The sequence below is a fragment of the Anas platyrhynchos genome, chromosome 25 (assembly GCF_047663525.1).
Source record: "Anas platyrhynchos isolate ZD024472 breed Pekin duck chromosome 25, IASCAAS_PekinDuck_T2T, whole genome shotgun sequence".
In the NCBI taxonomy this organism is placed as follows: domain Eukaryota; kingdom Metazoa; phylum Chordata; class Aves; order Anseriformes; family Anatidae; genus Anas; species Anas platyrhynchos.
Window position 1 is genome coordinate 9,083,147 of NC_092611.1, and position 26,948 is coordinate 9,110,094.

At 53.8% G+C, this 26,948-nt stretch overlaps 2 protein-coding genes across 11 annotated transcripts in view; one reads left to right on the forward strand and one right to left on the reverse strand.

Moving 5' to 3' along the window:
* Positions 1–281: 281 nt before the first annotated feature.
* Positions 282–8,703, reverse strand: BACE1 (beta-secretase 1). Its single transcript, XM_027444165.3, has 9 exons — positions 8,298–8,703; positions 5,625–5,713; positions 5,244–5,460; positions 4,891–5,028; positions 4,632–4,766; positions 4,215–4,316; positions 3,951–4,100; positions 3,687–3,858; positions 282–3,573 (listed from the first exon to the last, which is right to left on the reverse strand). The coding sequence occupies exons 1-9, from the start codon at positions 8,556–8,558 to the stop codon at positions 3,332–3,334; spliced, it is 1,506 nt and encodes a 501-aa protein (XP_027299966.1). The 5' UTR covers positions 8,559–8,703; the 3' UTR covers positions 282–3,331.
* A 250-nt stretch (positions 8,704–8,953) lies between these two features.
* CEP164 (centrosomal protein 164) overlaps positions 8,954–26,948 on the forward strand; it is a 43,954-nt gene continuing 25,959 nt past the window's right edge. The window contains exons 1-12 of one of the 10 annotated variants that reach the window (XM_072027798.1): positions 8,954–9,554; positions 9,906–9,998; positions 10,367–10,478; positions 10,913–11,123; positions 12,061–13,743; positions 16,166–16,324; positions 17,294–17,422; positions 17,817–17,891; positions 20,583–20,693; positions 23,055–23,495; positions 24,995–25,078; positions 26,710–26,793. In XM_072027798.1, coding sequence (XP_071883899.1) covers positions 9,917–9,998; positions 10,367–10,478; positions 10,913–11,123; positions 12,061–13,743; positions 16,166–16,324; positions 17,294–17,422; positions 17,817–17,891; positions 20,583–20,693; positions 23,055–23,495; positions 24,995–25,078; positions 26,710–26,793 — 3,171 coding nt within the window. In that variant the 5' untranslated portion in view covers positions 8,954–9,554; positions 9,906–9,916. The remainder of the gene's footprint in view (positions 9,555–9,905; positions 9,999–10,366; positions 10,479–10,912; positions 11,124–12,060; positions 13,744–16,165; positions 16,325–17,293; positions 17,423–17,816; positions 17,892–20,582; positions 20,694–23,054; positions 23,496–24,994; positions 25,079–26,709; positions 26,794–26,948) is intronic. The other 9 variants (XM_072027794.1, XM_072027793.1, XM_072027792.1 and 6 more) reach the window with 9 other exon arrangements.

The following is a 26,948-nucleotide window of genomic DNA, read 5'->3' on the forward strand; positions in this document are numbered from 1 at the left end:
CCTCTGAGCAACAAACAGGTTCTAGGTGCAAAGTATTTTTGTCTTTTTTTAATGTAATAATTTACCGTGTTAACATTCATTGTTCTTACACAGACGATAGGTTACAGAGTACTGGAGTCTACAGCGGCAGCCTGCGGTAGCCATCCCCATCCCTCCTCCCGCTGGGCAGAGTCCTGCACACGCTTTCACCTGGTGCTTCCTGGTGTAACTCCGGGTCCTGGGGAAGGAGCACTGGGGCGTGAACAAATTTGGCTGTGCTGCAGCTCAGGATAACCAACCAGTTGCAGATTCTACTTTTCCCTTTCCTGGCCTTTCTCCTAAAACACGGGCTGGGGCACCAACCCTTTCTCCATGGATTTCGGTGGGATCACAAGGTGCTCAGCACCACTTAAAATCTTGCACTTACTCTGTAGTGTTTTCTTTTCCTTTTTTTTTTGCAGTCTGTAGCACAAATTCAGCTCTGCTAGAAGCAGCTTTGCCTCGAGGCTGGTCAGTGCAAGCACTGCCAGGGTACCTACGGCGTGCCTGAATTTGGCCACAGCCTGAATCTCTCTAGGCGTGCACACACACGCTTGTCAGCATGTTTTAAGGCAGTGGGCCACAACAGAGTCTCTGGGCTCCTGGGGAGGGTCCTGGGCAGGCACAGGGGTGTGGAGGTGTGTGTGCACTCTGCAATTGCATAACTTTGCCCTCACGCTGGAGCTGAATTGCTGCATGAGCGGAGTGTGGGAACACAGCATGGGAACTGGGGGCTGTTCCCAGACCCAGCAAAGGGGGATGGTTTAGGGGAGCGTGTAATGGGCTGTGGGGGCAGTTCCCAGGGTTGGGGCTGGGTTGCCTCTTCTGTGGTCTCCTACCTTGTTTTTTCTCCTGCCTTGCTCACGGGCTCCCTCCCTGCTTTTTTGAAGAAATTTAAGCAAAGGATTTCGTTAACAAGCTTGATCCCTGGTGATTACTGTAGGCTTGTAATGCTCCAGCCCTTGTCCCCGGCTGAACTCGGGGCTCAGCTCTGCCCAGGCCCCAGCACCACAGGTAGCTCTGACTTTTGCTTGTGGCTGAGCGTTGCCTGTTCAGTGAGCAAATCTCGCTGCTAAAAAACAAAGCACCTTCATGGCCGAGGCTGAGAAGTGAGGAAACAGCGCTATCAGCTGCTCTGGGGAAGGGAGGAGGGGGCTGCAGGGGGGCTGTGACAGAGGAAGAAAGGGAGGGTTGTTCTTTCACTCCGTAAAGCCCTCCCTTTGCCGTATGAACAAGACGAGGGCAGAACTGCCTCCTCTGCCAAGCGTCCTCTCAGCTCGAGAACCACCGCACCGATCCAGCTGTGCCCTCCTGCACCCCTCCGTCCTTACCACCAGATCACTTACACACAGAACTCCCTCTGAACCCAACTCCAGGTCACCTACGAGCCGTGAAGTGCTTCCATCCAAGCGTGCTGCTGCCCAGCAAGCCCCGGGCTTGGGTGGTGGCCAAGGCCCTAGGTTGTGCAGAGGGCTACAGGTATTTAAAAACAACAAAACAGGACCAAATCCCCTACCAGTGGGTTTGGAACAGTGGCTTTCGGCGCTAGAATTAAAAATATAGCTATATGTAAATATTGTACAGGTGAGAAGCGACCGCTACTGGTACCCCTGTGTGCAGCAGGGACCTGCTATATACACGCCGTGGTTCCGCGCAGCTGTACTACCAGTGACTTGCAGTGTAAAAAAAAAAAAGAAAAACAAACCAAACAACCCCCTAAAATAATAAATACAACCACGTCTTTAAAAAACAATAACCGCTGCAGTCCCCAGAGCCACCTCCCGTTGCCCAAAGCTGCCGGGGGGGCTCGTGCCTTGAGAGCAGGAGCCCGGGTCCGAGCGTGGCTGGTGCCAGGGCGCGAGCGCAGCAGCACGGGGCCGCCGCGGGTCCGGCCGGCTGGTGAGGCGAGGCGAGGCAGCAGCTGCAGGCGGGGGCCACCGAGCCCGGCCCCGGCCCCCCTATGGCTTTCAAACAGGCGAGTGGGCTTGGGGAAGGGGCCGGCGCAAGGCTGCAGCGCTCGGCTCCCTCCCGGCACTCGGTTTCTGCTTGTTCCAGGCTGTGCAGCGCATGAGGGGAAAGCTCCTTCCTTCGTTTCCCGTGCAGTCCCAGGGCTGCGAAGCGCAGGGAGGAGAAGAGAGCCCCGCGGCCCGCAGCAGAGGCTGTCGTCCCCAGGCCCGGAGGGCAGCAGCCACCAGCTTCTACGTGGCAAATGCTGTCGGTGCTGGAATGGAGGTGAGGCAGGTCCCGGCCCCCAGAGGGTGGGAGGGCGGCTGCCCATCCTGGAGGCAGCCAGGGCAGGGGGAGCAGAGCCTGGGGCCGGCAGCAGGGGGAGGACAGGGCAGGAGGGCAGGGCAATGCCACGGGAAATGTCAGAGCCAGCGGGGTACAGGAGAGCAGGATGGGAGCAGCCGCTAGGAGAGCGCCCTGCCTGCCTCCCTGCATCCCCGGGCAGCTCCAGGCTGGCACCGGGGGCGAGTTCCCAAAAGCCCGGGGCTGGGAGGGAGGCTCTGGAGATGCACTCGCTGAGTCCAGCTCACAGGCGTCCCGGGGAGGGGAGCTGCGTGGGGAAGGCACAGCCACAGCGCACATGCACACGCGCACACATCACTACACGGAGGGCCCAGGCCAGCAGCTTCCCTGCGGAGCAGGCTGAGGAGGGCAGGGACACGGGCTGGGGAAGGGGACAGGCATCAGCTGGACTCTATCACACTTGGCAGGCCTGGGCAGGACAGCGAGGGAGAGCCCAGCTCAGCCTTGTACCGGAGTAGAGAGCTGTACCCGGCCCCACCGGGGGCTGCAGGCTGACAGGGTCGCTGTGCTGTCACCCCCCAACTCCCACCCTGGTTCTGCAGGTCCCAGATAAAAGCAGCTGCAGCCTGGGACTCCCGTGGCTGCCCTCGCACATGCTGCTTCCCCACAGGCTGCAAGCACACGCTGAACACGTGCTCGTGGCCAGCTACAGGTCAGCAAGGGGTGGCTGGTGTCAGGAACCAGGGCAGAGCCCTGGAGCACAGAGGGGGATCCTAATGTTAAAGGGATCAGATCTCCACCTGCTCCCCAAATGCTGCCCTAGGTGATGGTGACCCAGGGACACAAGGGCCTCGCCTCGAGGCTGGCCTGCTCCTGGCACTGGGTCACTCCTGGCCTGCTAGACCCAAAGGGCACAGCGTCCCCAGGGGCCAGAAGGGCTTCGGCTGACTGAGCTCCCCACACTGCTGTCCTGCCTCTGTTCTCCAGCCTTCAAAAAAGGACCCACCTCTCCTCGCCCCGCTACCTCACCTGCGGGCCCCGGGACTGCCCCCAAGCTCCGGTGTCACTTCAGCAAGGATATGTCATCGGCAAAGTCGTCGTGGTCCCGCCGCAGGCAGTGGAAGCAGCGCCACTGAAAGACCATGAGGCAGAGGGGCAGCATGAACAGGGCGCAGATGGCTGCCATGACGTAGGCGATGGTCATCAAGGTGGACTCGTCCGTCTGCGGGATGTTGTAGCCGCAGTCCTCCATGTTGGAGTGCAGGTAGGGCCCCTCCACTGCGGCCGTCCGGAACTCGTCGTGCACTGCGGGCAGGAGAAGGCAGGGCTCTGCTCACTGTGGGACTGCTGCACATTTGCATCCCTTCCCCCTAGTTCCCCTCTTCCTTCGTTCCCCTCTCCCTGCTTTCCCCTCTCACCGTGGCAGGCGCTGACAGCGAAGCCGATGCGCTTGCGGGCGCGGTCGAAGACCACGTAGAAGCCCTCCATGATGACAGCGCCCATGACGGTGCCGGTGGAGGACTGAGAGATGGCGAACTTGTAGCAGTCGTCCTGAGAGGTGGCCACATCCTCCACCGGCCGCAGGTATTGCTGCACCAAGGGAAGCTCTCAGCTCCGGCCCCGGGACACAGGGGCAGGGCAGGGGGCCGTGCCCACCCCGCACAGCCCGGCTCGGCGCTCACCTGGGGCAGGATGGTGATGCGGAAGGACTGGTTGGTGGCCTCCCCCATCAGGTAGAGGGACAGGACGGGGAAGATGTGCCAGGGCGTGGTGCCGACCTGCCAGCAAACCAGCTGCTCCCCCAGCCAGAAACCGTCTGGGAATTTCTCTGTCTGCAGGAGGGGAAGGGGAGGTGAGCAGGCAGAGATGCTGGGGCTGGTGACAGGCAGCCACCCCGCCCGCAGCACCACACCAGGGCCGGGGCTGATTTCGGGGGCCACACTGACCGAGGAAGCTGTTTTGATGGATTTCACTGCAGCCTCGAACACCTTCTTCGGCAGCCGGAGGTTGGTGGTCCCGCTGTCCACGATACTCTTGTCGTAGTTGTACTGGGGGCAGCACGAGGAAGAGTGAGCCAGACCGAACGCCCCAGCCCAGCTCCTCTCCTCCCTCCCAGCACCCGACTGCTCTGCCTACCCCTGCGCAGCTACCGAGGCTGGGCCAGGGCCAAGCTCTGCTCTCCGTGGCTCGAAGCCCAGGCTCTGGTCTCAAGCAGCCTGCTGCCCTCAGCCTCCTTCAGCAAGGAGCCACCGAACCACGGGCACCCCCGGCATTCACTGCCCTGGGTGACTCGAGCCATAACCGAAGGACAAACGCCTCCAGCAGCAGCAGCACAAGCAGGGAGGTTCCCCCGTGCCCGTCACCTCTTTGCAGTCCATGTTCAGGTCCTGCCCGTTGACCTCCAGCCTGACGATGATCACCTCGTAGTACCACTCCTTGCGGATGGGTGTGTACCAGATGTCGCCCACGTACAGCGAGCGGTCGATGCCGCCGATGATCTGCGGTGGGGACAGAAAGGTGCTGCCACCACGGGTCACCATCTCCAGCCGGGGCACGTCCCACCCGGCCAGCCCTGCCCTTGGGGACAGCTGCCAGGCTGGCTCCTCGCTGCACACCACTCACCATGCTGCCTCCCACCGCCGCCAGGGCCTCCGTCTCGTTGAGCGAGAAGCCCGCCCCGCAGAGCTGGAGGGAGAAGATGTTGGGCACCTGGGTCTGCTTCACCAGGGAGTCAAAGAAGGGCTCCAGGCTGTCGTCAGGCTGGCGGGAGGAGAAAAGCAGAGGCAGGGCGGGGATGTGTCAGTGCTGCCCCTTCTGCAGGGGCTCTGCATGCCTGGGGGAGGACACCCAGGAGCTGTCCTCTCGCTGGGACCCCAGGAATCACATCTCTGCACGCTGCTGAGCAGAGCTGGGCCCACGGCAGTGCAGGCAGCCCCTCCCAGGGGCAGCAGAGCCCCGGCGTGCCCAGCACTCACCCGGGCGATCTCGGCATAGGCCAGCCCCAGGATCCCTTCCCAGTTGGAGCCGTTGATGAAGAATTTGTCCGACTCGGTGATGGCGGCGATGTTGGCTCTGACGGTGACGTTGGGGCCGTGGGGGATGGTGACCAGGTCAGTGCCCAGCTCCCCTTCCCACTTGCCCTGCGTGTAGGGCACGTAGACGCCCTTCCGCAGGTCACGGTAGGTGCTGGACCTGCAACGGTGGCAGAGAGCCAGAGTGAAAGCAGGGCAGGGGAACTGTGGATGGCTGGGCAGCTGCCCGGCAAGATGTGAGGCCACCAGTGGGGCTGGGTCACGGGCACAGGGAGCGGTGGCTGTGCTGTTTTCCCCCAGCCCCTGTCCCCGCAGCATACTCACAGCTGCCGCTGGTAGTATCTCCGGAGGAAGGGGTGCGGCGCAGCTCCCACGGCGAAGTTACTGCTCCCGGTGTCCACCAGGATGTTCAGCTGGAGAAGGAAGAGAGACGGGGAGCTCAGCACCGCCGCGGGACACAGGCTGCACCCAGCACCAAGCGATGCCCTCCCCTCCCCATCCCCACCCCACAGGGCTGCCATGCCCTGTGCCCCTCACCTGGGCAGCGAGCCTGGCTCTGCCCTCCTGCCCAGGGCATGCCCTGCTCGCCCCTGGCCACCAGGAATGGCAGGGCTCTGTGCCTGCCCCCCGGGGGGCTGCGGGGGCAGCGCTGGGACAGGCTGAGGCCGTGCTGAAGGACGGCTCGGAGCAGTTGTGCAAGAGAGGGCTGGGTGCTGGAGCAGGAGCCGGTGGCAGCAGGTGCTGCACAGAGAGCAAACAGCGCCGGGCTCTGCGCAAACACCCTGAGCTCCCCTGGCCTTGGACCCTGCAACCGGCGCCGGGTACCCCCAGCTGGAGGGGGCAGCAGCAAAACGGGGTCCCCAGGCTCCCCCTGCCAGAAGCGGTTTGCTCACAAAGCTGGGGGAAGGGGTGCTCGTTCACAAGCCGCTGCAGATCGCTAATCAGCCCTCCATATGCTGAGCTCTGCTCCCGCTTCATTTCTGCCCTGGATTAGCAGCTCCCAGGCAGGCTTGGCAGGCGTCCCGCGGGGCCACGATTCCTGCCTGCGGCCCCCCTGCCCCCCGGGGGCACTGCTGGAGGGCACCGGGCTCCTGCACCGGGGAGCCCAAGGGCCCAGCCCCAGGGGTTTGGGTCCCCAGCACAATCCCGGCCTTGGCCCTTGAGCTGTGGGGTCGGAGGGGAGAGGGAGGAGGGCAACGTGCTTGTGCTCACAGCACCGCTGCTGGGCTGCGGCCAGCAGAGTTGGTTCAGTGAAGCACAGACAACAGCACCCTGCACACGGCAAGCCCTGCCACGGCCCAGCACCTCCAGCAGCTGTCCTGCACCCCGTGCTGCCCACGGACCCGCTCCGAGCCAGGCAGGCGTTTTGTCTGGGGGAACAGCAGCCCCAGGGAGGGCTCCGAGCATCAACGTCACCCCTCTGGTATCAGGTGAGCAGTCAGAGCAGCACCCCAGCCTTCCCCAGGCACCCTGTCACCCCGCGGGTGGCTCTGTCTGAGCTTCCAGTAGCCACCTGCTCCACGCCTCGCTCCTGCTCAGCTCCAGGGCACACGGGGAGGCGTTTCCCTGGAGACACACCTGAGCTGATGCTGCAGGGAGAGAGTTTTGCTCTGGAGACTTCACCTTGCCAAGAACAAGGACGGTGTGGGGAAGCTGAGGGCACCTGCGGCCCCCCAGGACCCTCCCCAGGCTCTGCCACGTGCAGCTTTCTGTGCCTGGATGTGACAGCCCCTGCGGGTGCCTCGGCAGCAGCATTTGTGGGGTCGCGGGGGGACAAGGCAGGCAGCTGTGGCTCCGAGTCTTTGCCATCTGTCCTGGAGCTGGCGCGGGTTGCTCTGCTCCCCCCTCTTCCTGGCGCAGGGCTGCATCAGCCGGCGCTGGTGGCACGGGCACAAGCGTGGAGAGCACCCAACGCACCAAGGGACGGGGGCAGTGAGCAATGCGTTGCTGAGAGAGGCCCTGCAGCCAACATTACAGCACAACAAGACGAAGGAGCTGCCTCGGTAGCAGCAGGATGGTGGAAAGGAAAGGCAAGGAGGGAGGTGGGCTGCACGTGGGCCTTTCAAGAGGACGCACGCACCCTCCTGGATAAACACACAGCGTGCTCCCCGGTTTCCTGCCTATGCACAAACCTTCCCTTTCATCTGAATCTCTTAATTCCATTAAAACGCCTAGAGGGATTTTGCTCCAGCACGCACGTGCGCACACCCCACATCCACGTCTGGAAGGAGGCCAAGGCGGGGAGATGCTGCCCAAACGGGTGGCTGTGTCAGAAATCCACCAGTGCCTGGAAACAGGTGGTTCTCGCTGAAATTATTTGGCAGCTGCGACACATGGCAGGATCTGGGCAAGAGCTCCAGTAGGGCTGGATGATGAAATCACGTTTAAAACTAGATTTCAGGAATAATCTCCTTCCTCCCTAAACATACCCTGCCAGAGCAGAAAAACACATCCTAAAGAGCCACGGACGGCACAAAACCGCCTCGAGGGACCTGATCTCTGTGGGTGCTGTCCTGTGAGTGCTGTACGAGCCCCTCCAGCTGCTATTCCCGAGCCTCTGTGGGCACGGGGAGCTCTGGCAGAGCCGTCCTGCGCCGTGGGCGGCAGGAGCAGGGGAGCTGGCCGTACACTTGAGGAAATTTGCCCCCCTGCAGGCGTTTCACCGGCACCCTGGGGGGTGACCTCGCTGCTGACAGAGGCGGGTGTGGGTGTCCAGCTGCAAAACCCCAGGATTTTACCCAAAACGGAGCGGAGGAGCTGGTTCCTTCGGGCTGTGAGGCCGGCACACGGTGCTCAGCGCCCCTCCGGACCCCTGCACACCCCGCACACGGTGCGGGCAGGGCCGGGCCGGGCAGGGCGGCCCCCAGCACACGAAGGACGCTGAGAAACGAGCCCGGGGCTGACGGAGCCGGGGCTGAGCGCTGCGGGACCCCATCCCGGGGGGGATCCGAGCCCTGCTGGGGGCTTCGTGCGCGGGGGGGGGGGCTGGGCCCTTACCTTCTGCGGGGGGCTGCCCACCGTCATCTCCACGTAGTAGCCCTGGCCGGATTTGCCCCGCAGGTTATCGATCATCTCCACGAAGCTCCCCCTCCGCTCGGCCGCCGCCGCCGCCTCGTCGTCGGGGGCCCGGCGAGCCCGGGGGCCGGGCGGCGGGGCCGAGCCCCCCCTGAGCGGCAGGCGGATGCGCGGCGGGGCCGGGCCGGCGGGCAGGGCGGCGGCGCCGAGGCACAGCAGCAGGCAGGGCCAGGCGGGAGCCATGGCGGCGCCCCCCCCCGCCTCACAACCGCCTCAGCGGGCCCGCAGCGCCCCGCGCCTCGGCCGGGCGGCCGCGCCGGGGCGGGCAGGCGGCGCGGGGCCGAGCGGGGCGCCGGGCATGGCGGAGCGACGCTCCCCGCCCCTGCGCCCGCCCGCCCAGCTCCGGACGCCGTCGCCCCGCCCGCCGGCAGCCGGCGGAGGAGTTCCGGGCGCGGAGCGGAGCCGCCCGGCACGGCCCCGGGGAGCGCGGCCTGCGCCGGGCCTGCTCCGGGCCTAGGCCTGGCCGCGGGGCCCCGGGCCCGGCGCCGCGTCGCCATGGCAACGCGCGGCGGCACCCCGCTTCGGCACGGACTACAGCTCCCGGCAGGCCCCGCGCGCGGCTCCCGCCCCGCCCGCGCTCCTCTCGGCCAATGGGACGCCGGGCGGTGCCCCGCGGGGACCAATAGCGCTCGGGAGGGGGCGGGACGTGCGGTTGCCAGGGGCAACGCGACCCGGATGCGGTTGCAGTGAGGGCCCGGGCGGCGGCGGGGCCTGGGACCGGCCCCGGTAACCACGGCAACCGCGGCCCCGGGCACCGGGCACCGGGCACCGGGTACCTGGTACCGGGAACCACGGCAACCAGGGGAACCCGGCCCGGGAACGTCGGGAACCCAGTCCCGGTAACCGGGTGCCGGTACCCCGCTAACCGGCCCGGTGACCCCGGCCGCATCCGGCCCCGGGGCTGCGGGCGGCCTGAGGGGGCCGCGGGGCCCTGAGGGGCCGGTACCGGGGAGCAGGGGACGAGGGGGCTCAGCCCCGCTGTCCTCCCGCCCGCCCTCCCTCAGAAGCCGCGGGTCCCCCGGGGTTGGTGCTGCCCGGAGCCCCTTCCCCCCCGTCAGAACGGGGGCAGCAGTTTGAAGGGACAGGTCCTGGCCCTGCCCTGCTCCGCGTGTCCGAGCAGCGCACAGCCAGCAGGTGGGCTGCGTCCCCACTGCTGAATGAAGAGATAAAAAGCCAAAAGTAAGTGCAAGCGGCCTTTGCCTTTTGTAGGAGAGGCGTGGGAACACGCTGACAAGCAGCGTAACACCGTGCCCTGCCTGGTGCTGTGAATTGGCTTCTAGGCTGTGGTTTGCTCCCCGGTGCTTCAGCCGTGCCCCCCTGCCTTCCCCAAACCCCGCCAGTTCCAGCTGCCTGCCCCGTGTGCCCCCCATCTGCATCTGTGCTTGGCACCCCCAGCTCACCCCGTTCCCCTTCACAGCCCCAGTGCTGAGTTTCTTCTGGGGCTTTGCCGCTGTGTGACAAGGAAGTGTTGTTTCTGCCTGACTGCAGATGTCCGTTGTGATTTTGGGGTTGTTTCCTTCCTGCCGCCAGGTGCAGGAGCCATGGCAGGAGCTATGGTACGCATCGGAGACCAGCTCATCCTGGAAGAAGATTACGACGAGACGTACATCCCCAGCGAGCAAGGTAGCAGATGCTCGGCCTCCTGGGAGCTGCAGGAGGGGACTCAAGCTTGCCAAACCATTTCTAGGCCTATTAACGAAATGGGAGCTGGGGAGAGCATGAGCCAAGAGGGCAGAAAGAAATGGAATTTCATGTAGAGTTGAGAAATGAGCTTTTTGATTGGCAAGGATATTTGACAGCTCGCAGCCTCCATCTCCCTGCTTCACCAGCCTGGTAGGACACTGACACACAGAACCATTTTGACAGCTTTGAGCGGTGTCCTTTCAGGATTGGGATTTCCCATTGTGTCCGTTGCTTTAGCTGAGGAAGTTGGCTTGGTTGTGTACTGCCTGGTGCAGTCTAGCTCTACAGATTCCCGTTCTGTTTCCTAGAAATCCAGGATTTTGCAAGGGACATCGGGATCGACCCTGAGAAGGAGCCGGAGCTGATGTGGCTGGCCAAGGAAGGCATTGTGGCCCCGTTACCGCCCGAGTGGAAGCCCTGGTGAGAGCTCTCTGTCAGGAGCTGCTTTGTAAGGTTGCTGGCCTCTCCTGGCCTCCCTGCTGAGCTGCCTGTTGGGGTGTCAGAGCAGGGCGCCAGGTGGGAAGTGAGGATAACACAGGCACTTCCTGGGGATGGGGGAGCTCAGTTCTTCCTGGGGCGGTGGAAGAAGAAGAAAGAGGGTGTGAGAAGTTGGATAAGGACGTGAGCAGTCTCCAGGAGAGCTGCTTCCCACACCAATGCCTCTGGGCTCTTGGAGACGTTGTGCTCCTGTTCACTGAATGCAGGGTGGTCACGTTACCCAGTAGGAATATTTTTAGAGCCTTCAGAAACCCTTGAATGAAGCCATGTCCTTGTGCAGAGCACAGAGCTGCTGCTTGTGCGCACAGAGCTGATGTGCTGGTCCTTCACGTTCTCACGCTGTGTTTACTGTGCAGCCAGCATATCACTGGTGATATCTACTACTTCAACTTTGCTAATGGCCAGTCCACGTGGGACCACCCCTGCGATGACCACTACAGAGAACTTGTCACTCAGGAGCGAAAGAAGCTGCTGGAACGCGGCGGTTTGAAAAAGAAAGAGAAGAAGAAGAAAGACAAGAAAGAAAAGAAAGACAAGAAGGAAAAGCAGGCACTGAAGCGACCCGCTGTAAGTAGGGCCTGCTGCCTGCAGTGGCTCTGGGGAGCAGCAGAAAGGCTGGCTGAGGATGAGTGGCTGTGAATTAGGGGGTGATGCTGTGCTGCTGCTGCTTTGGAACGGGAACAGCGATTGCTTGCTTGCTGGGTCACACACACACAGAAAACTTGGGAAGTTTTGGTTTAGGCGGGCACATCCTAGTGGCTGTGCCACAGCCCCATAATGTTATTGCTGAGAGGCAAGTGAGCCAAGGCGGCTGGCACCATTTGTAGCAGATATTGACTGTTCCTAAGGAAATTTAGACAAATAACTGAATATCCTAGTAATGCTAAGGTAGAGACTTTCCAGCTTAAAAACATTAAAAACATTTTTCATGTTAGACTTTGAACCTGAGCTTGGCTCTTGTTCATGACGTTCTGTCTTTTGGACAGGGAACAATTATTATCTTGCAATTGTGTGTGTGAGTGGAGGGAGGGGAGCTGGAAAACACTTGGAGTGCTGGAAAGATTTCTTTCTTTGAAGAAGACAATAAAAGGTGCTCATGCAGTGTCCATGCACACACTGCTGTGCTATCCGGGCACTGAACACACATTTAGATGTGAGAGGCTCTCCTGCTCTGCTTTTGGCAGCTGCAGACATAGCCAAATGCACTTCAGGTCCCAAGTGATGGCAATTCCTTCCTGCCTTCTGTTAGCCAGTCACAAGGTAAATATCAGTGGGGGAAGAGAGTGTTATTACTAAAGCATAGACATCTTCAACCCAGAAAACCTCAGGCCTTCGATTTGAGTATTTTCTATTATATGCAGACAGATTACTCTAAGTGCTCCAAAATTTGCACTCCGATTTATATATAAACCACTGCTAATATAGCTGTACTTTAAGTAAGGGTTATATAGATACCCTTACATGTAAAGTTTTAGTTGTTATTTGCTAATATTTATCTACTTAGGAAATGCAGCCAGGGATTCTTCCTTCGACACCCTTTTGTCAGATACCCTGTGCCATTCTGTCCCCTGGACAGGAGAGCCCCGAGCCAGAACCAGATAGCCAGATTAGAAATGAAGGCCTCTTTGACAAAGGCAAATGGAGAGCATCATGTGTAACGGATTTGTGGAGGCAGTTTGCAGACATGTGGCCAAACAACCCGCACCCTATCCTGGTATCAGAGTTCAGCAGGCCGTACCACACCTTAACTGATGCGGTGACAGTTTTAGAAAACGGCCCACCTTTTGGCAGCTTTGATGTAGACATCCACCAGGAGCAAGGTATACCTTTGGCAGTACAAGAAAATCTTTGTTCCAGTTCTTCTGACTCACAGTCTGACGATGTAGAGGTGAGGCCAACAGTGCAACCTTTGCATGTGTTAAAGAAATCCTATTCGCAAGACTTTGAGAATGTTAAAACTCCACCAGAATCCCCTGAAGACAAAATTCCGCTCTTTGATGAAAAGCTGAAAGGAAAGCAGAAGATTAAAGACATGATGGATGACTGTGTCTGTAAATCTGATCATCCTTTCTCAGCTGGAGAGGATACAGGAACTGGTGGGGATGTGAGAAGAAGTCTGAGCTTATTGCAAGCCAGAGAAGAAAGATTTTACTGCAGGAACCCTGAAATGACTCTCTTTGATGCCAGTGCCACAAATGACTGGGGTTTGCAGGAGACAGTTGATGCTCCACATGCTCAAGAAGAGCTAAGCTCCCACAGCAAAGTATCTCAGAGCAGAAGTAAGAGAAGAGTTCAAGGTGGGGAGGCTTTGGCTCAAGCTAGCAACCTCTGCAAGAGCAATGAGAGCAGCAGCAGACCTGAGAGAGAGGGCTCAAAGCAAGTGGAGCTGACGAAACTAGAAGTAGATACAAAAGGAGACAGCGTGAATGGGGTGCTAGAGAGCCTACCCACGGCCCCTGAAGAGATCGTGAGAACACAACACTGCTTCCAAGGAACAGATGCAAAGGGAGGAACTGATGTGTATCTGCATTCTGCAGTAAATCCTACATCAAAACATGTTTTTTCATCTGCCAGTGATGGCTGTAACGATGACGAAAGAGGTGGTGTGATGTCAGAGTGTGATAGCAGTGATTTGGACAGTTCTCAGAATGATAATGCACCCCGGATACTGGGAGTGAGCCATCAATTCTCCTCCCTACACAATGAGTCTGAGAGACCAAAGGACGTGTACCCTATCACAGAAGAGCCTGTGCCACCTCCTCCCGTCCTGGGATCGTCCCCGTCTCAGATATTGAGTGCTGCCGAGAAGTCAGAGAGAGAGGGTAGCTCCAAGGACGTGAAACTGTGCCACACATTGCAGGAATGTGAAGAAGGTGCCAGCCCAGAACCTGAACGTGTTAGTTTTTTGGTGGATTCATATGGGAAATGCACAGCCCAGGAGGCTAACAGTGCTGGAGTGCAAACAGAAGTGAAGGAAGAACATGGCAGGACAGGTCAAGCTCCCGGAGCACAGGGAGATAAGGTCCCAGAAGAACTGCAGGTTCCCCCTGGGAATCTCCGTCAGAGGGCTGACTGCCAGGGAAGCACCAGTCTCTGCCAGCACGTGGAAGTGGAGACGACCCAAACCAGCCAAACTGCTGAGAATTGCAGCAAAATAGAGGTTGGTGAAGGAGCAGGGAGGAACGAGGTAGGACTAAATCCTTTGTGCTGGCACTTCTGTTGTAAACATTTCTGGAGAGCTGAGAGGGAAATCTTGATTTGTAGCTAACTTTCAGGAGCAAAGGGCAAAAGCAGACTGCTGGAAGTTATATAAGGAAATGTGACATTTGTTAGAGTGATTTTCCTAAAGCTCAAGGGCTAGGATGAAAAATCCTTTGTTCACAGTCCTCCTTGCATGGCAAACACTGTAAAATTTACATCATGAATTAATTGTGTATTAGGACAGGTGCCTTCTGCACTAAAAAGGAGGTGATGGGCAGAAATCAAATGGGATTGCAATATTGAACACAAAATCATCTTTAATCATGGCACTAACACCCTTTGTAGGAAGCACAACATAAACTCAATCTTTTCCTTGTAAATCCCACGATCTAAATTGAGAGTGAAATAAGTTATTTTTAGCCTAATTTTGCTCACTGAATCTCGAGGCCCAGAGCGAGTGAGTTGGTTAAAGCAACACAGAAGCTGTAAATCAAAGCCAGGTCTCCCACGTACACATCCAGTAACTTGACATTGGTCTTTGTTCCCTCTTAAATGAGAAAACCAGGAAAAAGTTTAAATGAATTAGCTTTCCTTAAAGAGAAGGATTATTCCCAGTGGTTACAAGCGATTGATTTGCAGGCAGGTGCAGTGGAACTGAGCACAATGTAGTCCTTGGACCACTGGTGCCGTAGTCTTACGACCCCAAGATGGCTAAAGGTGTGATGGACCATCTATAAACATAACTTTCTCCTTCTGTGAATACCAAGGACCCCCAAAAAGCTGTTAGGAGTGGTGCTGCCAGTGTCAAGAGAGCTGTGCCTACTGTGTGCTCTCTCAGCACATGCTCTCAGGAGCTCTCTCAGCACTTACTGGTGCTGTACACTAATGCCATGGAAGATGTTCTGCACCAAGCCTCCTCGTCACTGGAAGAACGCTCCAGGTTGTTTTGTCTTTGTCAAGAAGTAATTTCCTCAAGTTAATAAAACTTACCAAATCTCTTGTTCTGAAAACAACTCCCCACCCAAACCAACAACCACCACCACCAAACCCCCTGAAACAAACAAAAACTAAAACCTCAAAACAACAACAAAAAACCCCAACCCTAGAAGGTCACTGTGTAGTGGTAATGAACTGCTTTGCTCTCCTATTGCAGGTACCCATCTGTGCCTCCACCAAATTGCTAGCTTAGGTTTCTAATTAACAGTACGTGCTAGTGCTCAGTTAGCTGATAGTAACTCTGCCTATAAATACAGATAAACTGCAGATTATCCTCCAAGTTTTAATTAGCCCAGTGGAAGTGAGTTTATCTTTGCTGAAGGACAGCTAACTTCTACTGCTCTACACACATAGTTAATGGCCATCTGGTAGGAAATAATGAGTTACGCCCAGAATATGTAATTTGTTCTGTTACCATTGATGTGGCAGTGACTTGGTGGAAGAGAGATCGGTATACATTCATCTCTCTTCCCATCCCTCAGCGTGCAAGTGAATTAACTCTGTTTTCTGTCTGTAATTTCATATTAACACAGAGTACAGGAACTGTGATTTATGAATAAGCATGTGCTCTGCTGAAGGAACAGCACTTGGCTGTACTGGCAAGCTACAGATAAAATCCTAGCGTAGCCTTCCTTCTAGTTTAACCTGCGCAGTGTATCAAAGGCGAGACTTCTTGGGTGGGGAATTCCACAAAGTAAAACAGAACAGTCCCGCTTCTCGGTGAAGATAGCTCGAAATGTCAAGCTTGCATTGTTCAGAGGTGAGGATGCTGGGTGGCTCCCGGGGCTCTTGCTGTGCTTTGAAAGGTAAAGATGTATTCAGGAGGTTCTTACTGATGTGCTGCCACAGAACTGCTTTCTACTTTCAGCAGTGGTGGAAAAAGTGCACTTCCACTGGTGTGAGGTAAGGAAGCAGCCCAGGTTTCTGTCTGGAGATGGTAATTGCAGCGTGTGGGGTGTAGGGAACTTTCTGCTGCCTGGGGCTTCTCCTTCACAGTGCAGAGTAGCAAGGCAAAGCAGGAAGGGAAGCTGCCGAGGTTGCCTAGGATGGTGTAAGGTATTAGCCTCTCCCAGAGGGTGCTGTGTTTGGTTGCATGCAGGTGTGGGAGTTAGTGTGGCTGTTGTTGTTCTCTTGCTTCCATTTTGGAGTAATGTCTGCTTCTTTTCCGGATGGCCGTGCTGCTGTAAGGTGAATCGCAGCGTTCAGATGGGTCTGTGGAGGACAAAACATACGAGTCAATCAAGCTGCTATTCCCCACGCATGGCATGTGCTGCCTGTTGTTTGGTGTTAGCTCGAGGGCAGTTCCTTGGGGCATAGGTTGGGTGTTAGCAGACAGTGTTTGCACAGGGGAGTGCCCTTGTTCTGAAACGAGTGCCAACTGCGAGCCCACGCTCTCCTCTCGCACCCTCTAGTCTTCAAGATCCCCGCTAGCACCTGTGCAGGCTCCGTTGGGGAACCTCGCTCCGCTGCGTGGCCCCGTGGCTTCTCCAGCTGGCATCCTTCGTGGTTCACTGAACTCGGACGTGGGAAGCTCTGTGGACTCCAGTCTTGCAGCCAGAGGAGAAACTCGGGTAAGATTCTGTCTTTGGAAATATGCCCAGAAAAGCAGGCTCCACAAGAGGTCACGGGCTTGGCAATACATAGAGGTTTAAAAGGCAGTATTTGTGACCTCTCCTCGGTTTTGAAATACTTCTGACTGTTTTAAAAAACAAACAAACAAAACCTTCCCCAACTCGCACCATATTGCTTGTTTTTCTGCTAATTCTAAGGAGCCCAGTGCCAATTTTTGTATAGTTAGCAGCTTTAAAGAGAGGACATTTTCAGTTACTGTTGAAATGCTGTTAAGTTCATTTTAGGTGATCTTTAATTTCTATCCAAATGAAGCATGGCATACAGTACAGATGACGTAATCTAAAAAATAAAATTTCCACTCTTCTATCTAATGGGAAAGGAATTGAAAGAACATTTTCTGGTTAAAAATAAGACTTACAATCACATTGATTGTTTATAGAATGTGCTCTTCAGGATAAAAAATCAAGAATGCTTTATGTAGTAATTTTTTAATTTCAAGGATAAATCAAATAATATACTTGCAAAACATTATTCAAACGAACATCTTCACTGAAGGTTTCTTTTGCTGACTTGATTGTCACTGGTGAGTGCAAACATTTTATTTCATTGTGTTCACTCTGTGTAACTAGCTGTATGCCACTTTCTACCTTCAACAAAGCGATCCAAACAAAACATCTGCTACAGTTGGTCTTGACTGAATCACTGTTTGGAGGCACAGGAAGGTTTCGCATATGTTCTCTGGGAGACTCTTTTTTTGTAACAGGAAAGAGCAACCTCCTAAAGAATGTCACCTCCTAGCTGGCTGTGGCTCTGAAAAATAAGGGTAGCAGTGTAATCCTGAGCAAGTTCTCAGAATTCAAAAACTTCTTGCCATCGGCAGCTTTCTAAGTCCAGTGGGTTTCAGTGGGTTTGTATCTCCCCTGTTACTTTGCCTGTCCCCTGACTTCCCTTTCTTTTTGACTTCGCAGCCTGCAGAGCCCTGTAAGCCCACTGGCCAGACCACGAAGTTGCTGGGACTGGTCTGTGAAGACAAGAGCTCTCTAAACACAGTACCTTTAGATAACAAGAGAAATGAAGAGGAAGAAAGCGAGAATGAGGTAGTTTGTGTATTGATTCTTAATACGTGTCAGTAACTGTAGTGCATGAAGCCTCACAGCATGAAAGACTGTGATGCTACCCCCAGTAAGAGCTGACTGACCGTGGTCATTCAGTTTAACTTTAGGCCTTAATTTGCACTGCACTTCCTGTGTGTGTCGCTTGGTTGCCAAAAAGCATCTTATCTTTTTTCTCCTTGTGCTCTCTATAAATCAACATCTGCCACAATGCATTTCTAAGATTAATTGACCATAGGCTTATTGCTGTCGTGTGCTGCTGTGGCTCTGCTCCCTTATTTCCACTAATTGTGAACTCTCAAGTTCCTTCGGTGTGGCCTATGGGATTGCAGAGATCAGAACTCAATTTCAACCATTTGCTTTCTTTGAATACATTTAGAGTCTCCGTGGGACAAGACTGTTCAAAAACCTGCACATGGATGTCAGTGCCTTGGGAGGCAGCTTTGAATCTGAGGTAAGAAAGGCAGTGTGAAACAGGCATGTAAAACTGCCCAGGTAGAAGAGGAGCTATGACAGTGCACTGCCCACACATGGGCTGCAGGAAAGGTGCCCAGTGAATGTAATTCACAAGAATTAATAGCCTGGAGAAGCCAGAAATAGGCTGTAGAGGGGCAAGGTGTGGGTATCAGAAGGCAGACTTGTGCTTGAAGGAGAATGCTTCCAGTCTGAGAGATGGTATTTGAGTTGGCTGCACGTTTGCACAAGGAGGAGTTTTAATTATTTCTGAATGAAGAAAGAGAAAAACTTCAAGCCACATAGGTGTGATGGGCAAGACAGAAATCAGCTCTTCCAAGGAAGGGCAGAAAGGAGAGGGTCTCGAATCTGAGTGGCACCACTGTACCTGTTGTGGGAGGAAGGATTGATGAGGAAGAGGCATGATTTGTTTCCTCATTGCTTTTTTCAGTTGGTGTAGAAGGAAGGCTCATCCTCTGCTGAAATTGCAGTGGTCTCATTTAGAGAGAGAGAAGATGGGAATTTAGTCTGGAAACACCATCCTCGCATTCTCATCCAATTCCACAAGAATCTCTTAGGTTCTTCATTGTGGACTGAATATGGCCTCTCTTTTTTTTTTTTTGTGGTAATGTGAAACCCGTTTTCTGTTTTGCATGCTGATAAATTCCATTGCTCAGGCTCAGAGCATCAGCAATGAGTTCAGTACATGTGTTGCCTTGTGCAGACATCTTGCTTTCCCTGCGGGTGTGCATTCTTTGCCAGCACTTTCTTAGCAGTGATCAGGCTTAAGATGACAAAGGGACAATGTGAAGTGCGTTGCAAGCAGCTCTAGTGATTCAGCCTGTTTGTGCTGACATTAATCCTCTCTTACCACTTTGAAAATTCTGTTTCAGTATCTGAAAGGCAAATTAATTTCTCTTAAAACATTTTCGGTATTTCCCTCACCCTTTTCACAGTATACAAAAAAATCAAGCTGTAAAATACTTTGGAGAACCTATTGAACAGCGCCGGGCAAGAACTGCAAAGGTTTCTGTTAAAGTGGATGTAAAAAAAGGCTCAACTCTCTCATCTCCAAACAACAAGATGCCTGTTGGAGCCCAATTTGTCACTGAAATGTTAATGTGTCCAGGAGCAAAGAGCTGTCCTGGCATTTCAGTGACGTGGTGGGGCTTCAGGAATCTATTATAAAATGGCAATTGCTGCCCAGCAGCCAGGCTCTGTCTCAAAAGCTAGTAAATCAGATTGGTGATACCTCAGTCCTGATAAAATATTAGTGTCCCAGTGAAAAAACATCATTCACTTGTAGCTCCATGAGATGGCAGTAGAAAAACACTCTTACGAGAGAGCCCTCAGCCTGCATCCCAAACCATTCTCCAGCTTCTTTTCAAAATGGAGAGAAGGAAGGAATTCATAAAACAAGCCCTACAGAAAGTAAATCTAAGAAGTAATGGGATGAAAAAAGCTGATTTTGTGTAGTCTGTGGATCGGTGCTGAACATCCATATTCAAAAGAAATATGTGAGGGTTTAATGACTTACTGAGATGCAAGGATGGTGGGTAAAAGTAGAAGCTGCACTGAATATGGCACAACTGTGTGGAAGAGCGGAAGCACAGACGGACAGAAATGCTACCACTTTTAAGTGGCCTCTTGTGGAGCAAGGAGTAATTTAGCTGGGGGAAAAAAAACACTGAAAATAAAACCCAAGGCAGATGCTGGAGAACTTGAGGAGTGCGGTTTATATGTAACGGCTCGCATGTCCTTTTAGAAAGAGGGCCTCCTCTAAGGCTTGGTTTGCTTGGCTGTCCATGGGGTTAGTTCTCACCTGAACCCAGCTTTCATGCCTCCTGATTTCTGGTGATGGAATAGTTGCTGCAGATGTGCAAGAGTGCCATTAAAATGTGAAAGAACTCTGGGAACTGCTGAAAGGGGCAAGCAGAGGAAAAGACCTGGAAGCATCTCACTATGGGTGCCTGGAGAGAGGGTCCAGTGACGGCAGAAGTGATCCGCAAACTGCAGAGCTTGCAGCTTGGGAAGCTTTGGTACTCTGCCTTCTGTACAGGTCAATCTCTGGGTAAACAGTTGGAGTCAAGGGGCTCCTTTATGTGGTGGGGAATTAACATGCAAAGCTCTCTTACCAGATGGAAACGTGTGAAAGAGAGCAGTCTCTGTAAGTAAACACTGCACAATACAGCATGCATCTCGGTGCAGAGATGTATGTGCAGGAGGCAGCATTGCTGGCTCCAAGGCAATTAAGACATCCATAAGGCATCAGTGCAGTGATGACTAGTTAAGGGGGAGGAATGGCTGGTGTGTTCATAGCCTTGCTCTCTCCTGTCCTGGGGAAGCCTGGTGAAGAACTGCTGTAGTAAGTCAGCAGTTCTCACTCCTGGGAAGTAAAGCAAGCCTTGATCTGGGAAGAGTCTGGTGCAGTCTGAACAGCAAGTCCACTGAGCGGGCCAGCAGTAAAGCAGCACCTTTGTGCAGGCTGCTAATGAGAGTGTGCTGTGTGGGAATCCGAGGCTGTGAGCCCCTGAGTACAGGCTGGAAAGCTCTTCAGCTGGAGAGGTTTCCACTGTCTGGGTGCACTCAGTAGCGAACAACCAGGATGCTGGCTTCTCAGGGCTGGATGACCCTAGCAGTGCAGAAAGGTGGTGTGTGAATATGTGCTAGCAGGTGTTACCCCGCCCATTAGGAGACCAGCAAAGCGGAGGAGGAAGACTTTGGCAGCCGCTTAGCTGATGTCCCTGAAGCTCGCCTCCAGCACCAGAGGAGTCCCGCAGAGGAAGCTGGCAGTCTGAGAGAGGTGACGAGTGGCTCTCTGGCATCACGGGCCCGCTTGCATGATGTCATTGAGCTTTGCATGCCGTAGGCAGCTTCCAGTGTTGTGGTGTGGATCTCATAGCTGCTTGGCTTGTTTCTTTTGCTGGTTAAAGTATGATATATATGGAGAGGGGTGCAAACAGAAAGAACAAATGCTTCCTAGATGAGGTCTGCCAGAGCTATCCCACTCTGTACTTCTCTGCCTGAGAACATCCCAAAAGCAGGAAGCACGTTCAGCTTTCAAAGGAATTCTGTATGCACTATGAGTATTTGTCTTTTTTTCCCCTCTTTAGAGATAGAAAGATGAAGGTTTTTGTTGTAATCTCTCATGTTCAAGCTGTTACACAGGATGACTGTGCCGCTTTGGATTTTCCTGAGATGAGTAGGATTCAGTTTTGGTGTCTGCTGTTTGTACTGGTTGTTTGTCTCTGAATTGGATGCCTTTCTAAAAGCCAGTCCCCATGTGTTTTTTTGTTTTCCTCCACTTATGCTGATCATTTGAAGTCTGGAAGCAATATATTTGATAGGGAGAAATTTCATATTTTTTAGTGTCACTCTGCTACAGGTAAAATGTGTTACAGCTTGTGAAAAGATCAGCTAAAGCCAATTATAGCCTGGCTGACTCTTCCTAGCTCTGAAATCCATAGAAAATCCACCGTCTATTTTTGACACGAGGAAAACCTCCCTCCCCTTCCACCTGTGTATCTGATTCTCCAGAAGGGGGAACTGTGTGAGTTGCACTAGTGATCATTAAGGCGTAATGCTAACAAAAGTCTTGTCTGCATCTGTCCTTAAAATAGGGTTCTGCCAGCTAAAGAGATTACTCTGGGATATTCTAGTGACTGAGGTATATTTGCCTGGAGAGAAATCTCTTTGTGCACACAGTATTAATAGACACATCAGCATGTTGTCCCATGTACCCCTCAAAGGGAAATACCCGTTTCCTGTTTTTAAGCCTAAGAATCCTGGCTGGTCTCATCTGGCATATTTTTTCTTGGGCGTTGTCAGGTGTCCTGGGAGAAGGCTTTCATAAAAACTCTAAGCCAAGCTATCCAAAGGGGAGCCCAATCAGTGACTGGTTCTTCCAGACATGCTTATCCCCAGATAAAACGAAGCATAGCAAAGATGGGCTGACTGGAGGATCACTACAGAGATGGCAGCTGCATACAAATTTGGCTGCGTTCTGGACCAAAGGCGTTATCAAGGCCTTTGGAGAGCTTCGTGTGGCTGGCTAGTGATTCAGTGGTGTTTGTGAACCTTCCCTAACCAGGCACTGGGCTGGAAACAGGCCGTAAGCTTTCATTTATTACTTGGCAAATTGCAGGTGAGTCTCTGAACTGTAGTTTTTTTGGAAAGTATCCAGTGATTTGATTTCTCTGTCCTCCCCTCTGGTTTGATTGATGATTCTCTCAGCCCTGAGAAGGTCTCGCAGACAAATGACATGTCCAAGACATCCCCTCGGTTTGCCGCAGCTCCGTGTTTAAAACTGACAGCATTCCAGTTGCACTTTGATAAAAATACATCGTTAAAATATGCAGTCTGTGTATGGTACACGCTGTACACAGGATGCAGCTAATGTTTGACAAGACACCACAGCATTAATAAAACAGCGAGAAAATAGGAAGTGCTAGCAGTTTTGTTTGCATACTGATGAGGGAACCTTTTCCTGCTTCCTCCTGGCTATCACGCTTTTTATTGTCAGTTCTGTGGGCCTCCCCACTGCTGGCAGAGGCAGCCAAACCTTTGGGTGACTAAGCTCTTACTTGGGATTGTTTTTTCCAGGGCCAGTATGTTCTGCCATTTCTTAGTCTAGAACATTAGCTGGTCCTGGTCTTGTTCTGAGCTCAGAGTGGCAGCTTAAATCAGGGCCTGTCCATAAGTTTGTGCCACTGGAAGGTGGGGTGGCTGCATCCTGCCTACCCTTTTCTAGTTATTTCAGGCAGAAGTGAAGCATCTGGTGATTCTCCTGCAAGCTTCCATCTCTTGCTGAACAGACTCAGTGTAAAAGCATGGATGAGCCTACTGCAGAGCATTTGAGGTGCTCCCATGGACTGATCCCTGCAACAGGCACTGCTAGCGCTGAGTCCCCATGAATACAAAAACAACAGAGTAAAAAAAATAATAGTCTCAACCCCAGGAAAAGAGTGGGTTTATCTTACCCTTCCTTTCCTTTGAGATGGACTGTATGAAATTAAGTCAAGTTGGTCTTGTTGAAGTCACCCAGAGCTTTGTGATTTTTTTGCTTCTTGCTGTAGGAGAACCCATACTATTTTCACCCTAGCTTTTTCCCAGAGAAGGGGTTAAAGAATGTTGTAGCTGTAATTGTGTTTGACTTGCTGCCTAGAAGGAGTCTTTAAAATCAAGACATGCTGAAGAAGGGCATGAGTCTTCCTTGGATGCCGATGATGCATGCCCTGCAACGCCGATTAAAGTCCTTTCCGGAGATGCTGACAGCAGCCTTTCTGGCCAGAACAAAGAGGATTCTGATGGGAAACTTGCTGGGAATGAACCACCAGCCGAGAAAGATGCTGAGGTGGAAGGTGACGTCTCGGCAGCTGATGAGCTGCCACGGTCTCTGGAGGAACGGAGAGCACCAGGGACAGATGTGCCCGGCAGTCCTGTGCAACCCAGAGCTGCATCTCCAGCTGCTGAAGCTGCTGAGGCAGATCAGCTGGCAAGCCTGGCTGTCACCGTTGACACCGTGTCTGTTGATGAAAATATAGTAAATGAAATGAGGGAAGAAGCAGCTGATCTGAAAACAGACAGCAGGCTGGATGCTGGCAAAGTAAGAGACCTGCCTGCACGGATTGGGTTTGGTGTGGAATCTGCTGTGGCTGTTCCCGTTGCTTTGTAAGGCCTCGATTCAGGGAAGCACTTGGAACACTCACTCATCTTCTGTTAAGTCAGCATAAGTGCTTCCCTAATCAGCAGCCTGTTCCTGGGGGGGCACGAGTGCTCTGAATTCCCAGATCGGCAACTTTAGTACTGAGCTAGGAAATATTCTTCTGTGCATACACAAAGTGCTGTCCAAAGCAACTGACAGGCAAAAATCCTGGACGGGGCTGTGTGTTTCAAGTCTTAGAGGAGAAATAAGTCTCAGCTTTCAGTGCTGCCATCTGTACTAAGCAAGCAGGTTTTATAATGAAGTTCACACCAAGCCCAGCTGTCCGTGCTGCTTTGTTTCTCTCCTTCTGTTGTTTCTCTCAGCTTATGTAGAGACAGGGCGAACGTGTAAAGCGAGCTGCCAGTTGTGGTGTGTACAGCTCCACGGGAGGATGCTGAGAGGGAAGCGTGAGGTCAGTGTGGGGAAGGACTGCGGGACTGCACCTGGGGGCTGGCTCCAGAGCCGCAGCTCAAGCCTGGAGCCTTCCTTCCAGCCCGTGCACTGCTTCTGTGATGCTGCCTGGGAGGGGAATGGGCAGGCAGCTGGCTGCAGCGGGCTGCAGTGAGGTGCTGTCTGTGCAGGCTCCGGCAGGAGGTGGGCTGCAGGTGGGGAAACGGCCTGGGGGGTCAGGTGCACACCTTCCAGGTTTGTTCAGGATGTGTTAACGTGAGACCTGATAGATGATGTCTCTGCAATCCCATTTTCCTCCAGCTAATTTTGATGACTTATCTCGTTCCATTGGTGGGTGATGTCTAAGAAATGATAAGCTGTAAAACTGAGCCTAAAAAAAACATGCTCTGTCCTGAAGAGCTTAAAGCTGAAATCTTTGCTTTTATAAGCACCATCTGCATGCTGCCTTTACATTTCTGGGTGGTTGTGCTGAAGTCAGCAGCACGGCTTGGGTGCTAATGGTGAACAGCTCCGTATTGTTTCACGATGCCTGGGAACACAGGAGTCCTCGCTGCACGGGGCACAGCACAGCAAGGTGTTGGACTAACAAAGTCACTGAAGAAGCTTGCTGCTGTTCTGTGCTTCACAGGCTTACTTGGTGGCCTGGGGAGATCTCAGAGCTGGGGAGATTCTAGTAGAAGGATCAGGACCATAAGCCTTTTATCAGGGATATTTGAAGAGCACTTCTTTGCCCTCCCCAGTCCCATCCTCTGCACCTGTCCTCCCTCCCCAGTCCTTTCTCTGTGGTGTTTCGTGATTGTTTTGTGGGTCACACCCTTGGTCTTTCCTAAGATGTTCAGTCACCTCAGACACATGATGTTTTTCTTCCTTGTGGCGTACAGAGACCAGATTTGTCTTCCGAGTATCATTTGTCTTCTTTTAGTTGGAAATGCCTAAATGAAGCAGCAGAGCTAACACACCTGCAGGCCATAATGCATGTCTCCTTTCAGCTTTCAAAGGCATCTGAGACCAGTGAATGTGTGGAGGACTTGCAGGCTTCCAACCGCTCAGACCACGAGCTGATTCAGCATATGGTGAGTCACCAAAAGTCCCTCGTCCCTTGGGCATGGGCTCTGCATTCCCTGGGAACGTGCAGCCAGTTTGAGATCACGGCCATCTCCTGCTCTCACTGCCCTGACTCCCTGCTAGGCAGTGACATTACAGCTGTGGCACAGGCTACCAATGTCATCCTTTGGTATTCTGGGGGGGTTCTTGAGATACTGAACCACAGTTGTGCTTAGCTAATTCCTGAGCGAGCACAGGCTTTATTGGATGAATGACTTTGAGCAAGAACTGCCTGTGTTCGGACAGCGGTGTTGGCAGAACCAGCTCTCACTCTCAAACCTCCTCTTACTCCATGGCTATGCTTCCCAGGGAGAAGCCAGCCCCAGGTCAGGCACTCAGAAGTATTCACAGGTCTGCTCTGTGAGGTCCTGACGTGGGTATTCTCGTGGTGGGTAGGCTGTGGCGCTTCCACGGCCAGGTGTGATGACAGGCTTTTACCTGGGGGGAGCAGAGATTGCAGAGAAGTGCAGGTTCATTCTGCGGGTGAGGTAATATCCCTGCAAAAGTAGGTCACTCATAGCTGGGACTCCACTCAGATAATTGCAGAATGGAAAATAATAAGCAATATAAAATCATGCTGTAAGGGACTAACCAGCTTTTGCTATTGGAAGTGTGTATGGCTGGGGGACCTGGCTTCCGAGTGTCCCAGAGGGAGACCGTGCAGGAGGGTAGCCCTGAGGTGGGGGTGAAGTGCCCATCAGCATCTCTTTGTCTCTACAGGAAGCTGCCGCTGCCATCTGCCACTGGGAGCAGAGGCAGCATGGCCAGAAAATGGCTGAGAATATCATTATTTACCAGTGTTCGTGCACGCCTGTGCTGGCAAGTGGCTGCTGCATCAAACGATGCCTTCTCTAGTGCTTGCTTGTGGGCGTGTGTACACACACACACAGTGTCTGCAGCCAGGTGCACGGACCCACAGTTTCAGGAGAGCTATACGAGTGACCAGCCTGTGGGCAACTTGCAGGAGCTGGCTTTTAGGGGAAAAAAAATCTCAGAAAATCTGCAACAATATTGGAAATTGGGTCGGGGGCCGAGGGGGGAGATCTGCTGCTTGCTGTAGACGTGCTGCGTGTCACCCTGCCTGCTGTGACCTGTGGCATGAGGAGTGCATGGCGTGGCGTGGCAGAGCTCGCTGCCCTGCAGCAATTCCAGGATGTCCTTGCGTGGAATTGCAGCCCCCTGGCATCACAAGGAGAATTTCCTCCAGGGCTGTCAGTGAAAAGAGCCTCGCTGCAGCACGATGCCACTGCCCCACCTGTCATCCCTGCAGCTCTGGGTAAACCATGGTGTCTGCCTGTGCCCCTGCAGCATGGGAAGCAGAAAACCCAGCTTGCTGCTGGTCAAGCCCCTACCAGAACCATCTGACTGCAGGACAGATATGATCTGTTCTTGGATGCAGGCCTGAGTCTTGCTGAAGCCATCTCCTGTGTCCTGTAAACCTTTGGAATTGTGCTAGCACTAGATATTTTAACTGACTTGCTATCAGTGGAATGATGAGCATGGATTCCAAGCTGTGTTTGGATTTTATTCTAATCTCTCAGGAGCTCTGGCGAAACCAGTGCATGCTTGTCAGACACCGATCCTTTTCTTTCTCCTTCAGGACTTGGCTTTCCAGAGTCGGTTTTCGGAGCAGGTATTGGATGTGGGTGTTCTGTCTCCTGTTTTAGACAGCCCTGTGTGCAAGGTAAGTGCTTTACATGTGATGAGGGACCAATCTCTGAACAAGCAGGTTAAAATACTGCTTTGTGGTGTACTAAGCACAGGATGAAGCTATCGGCATAAGGTTTTGAGGCAAACAGGAGAGAGATGTTAAGCACCCTGCCTCTGGGGCAGGGATTG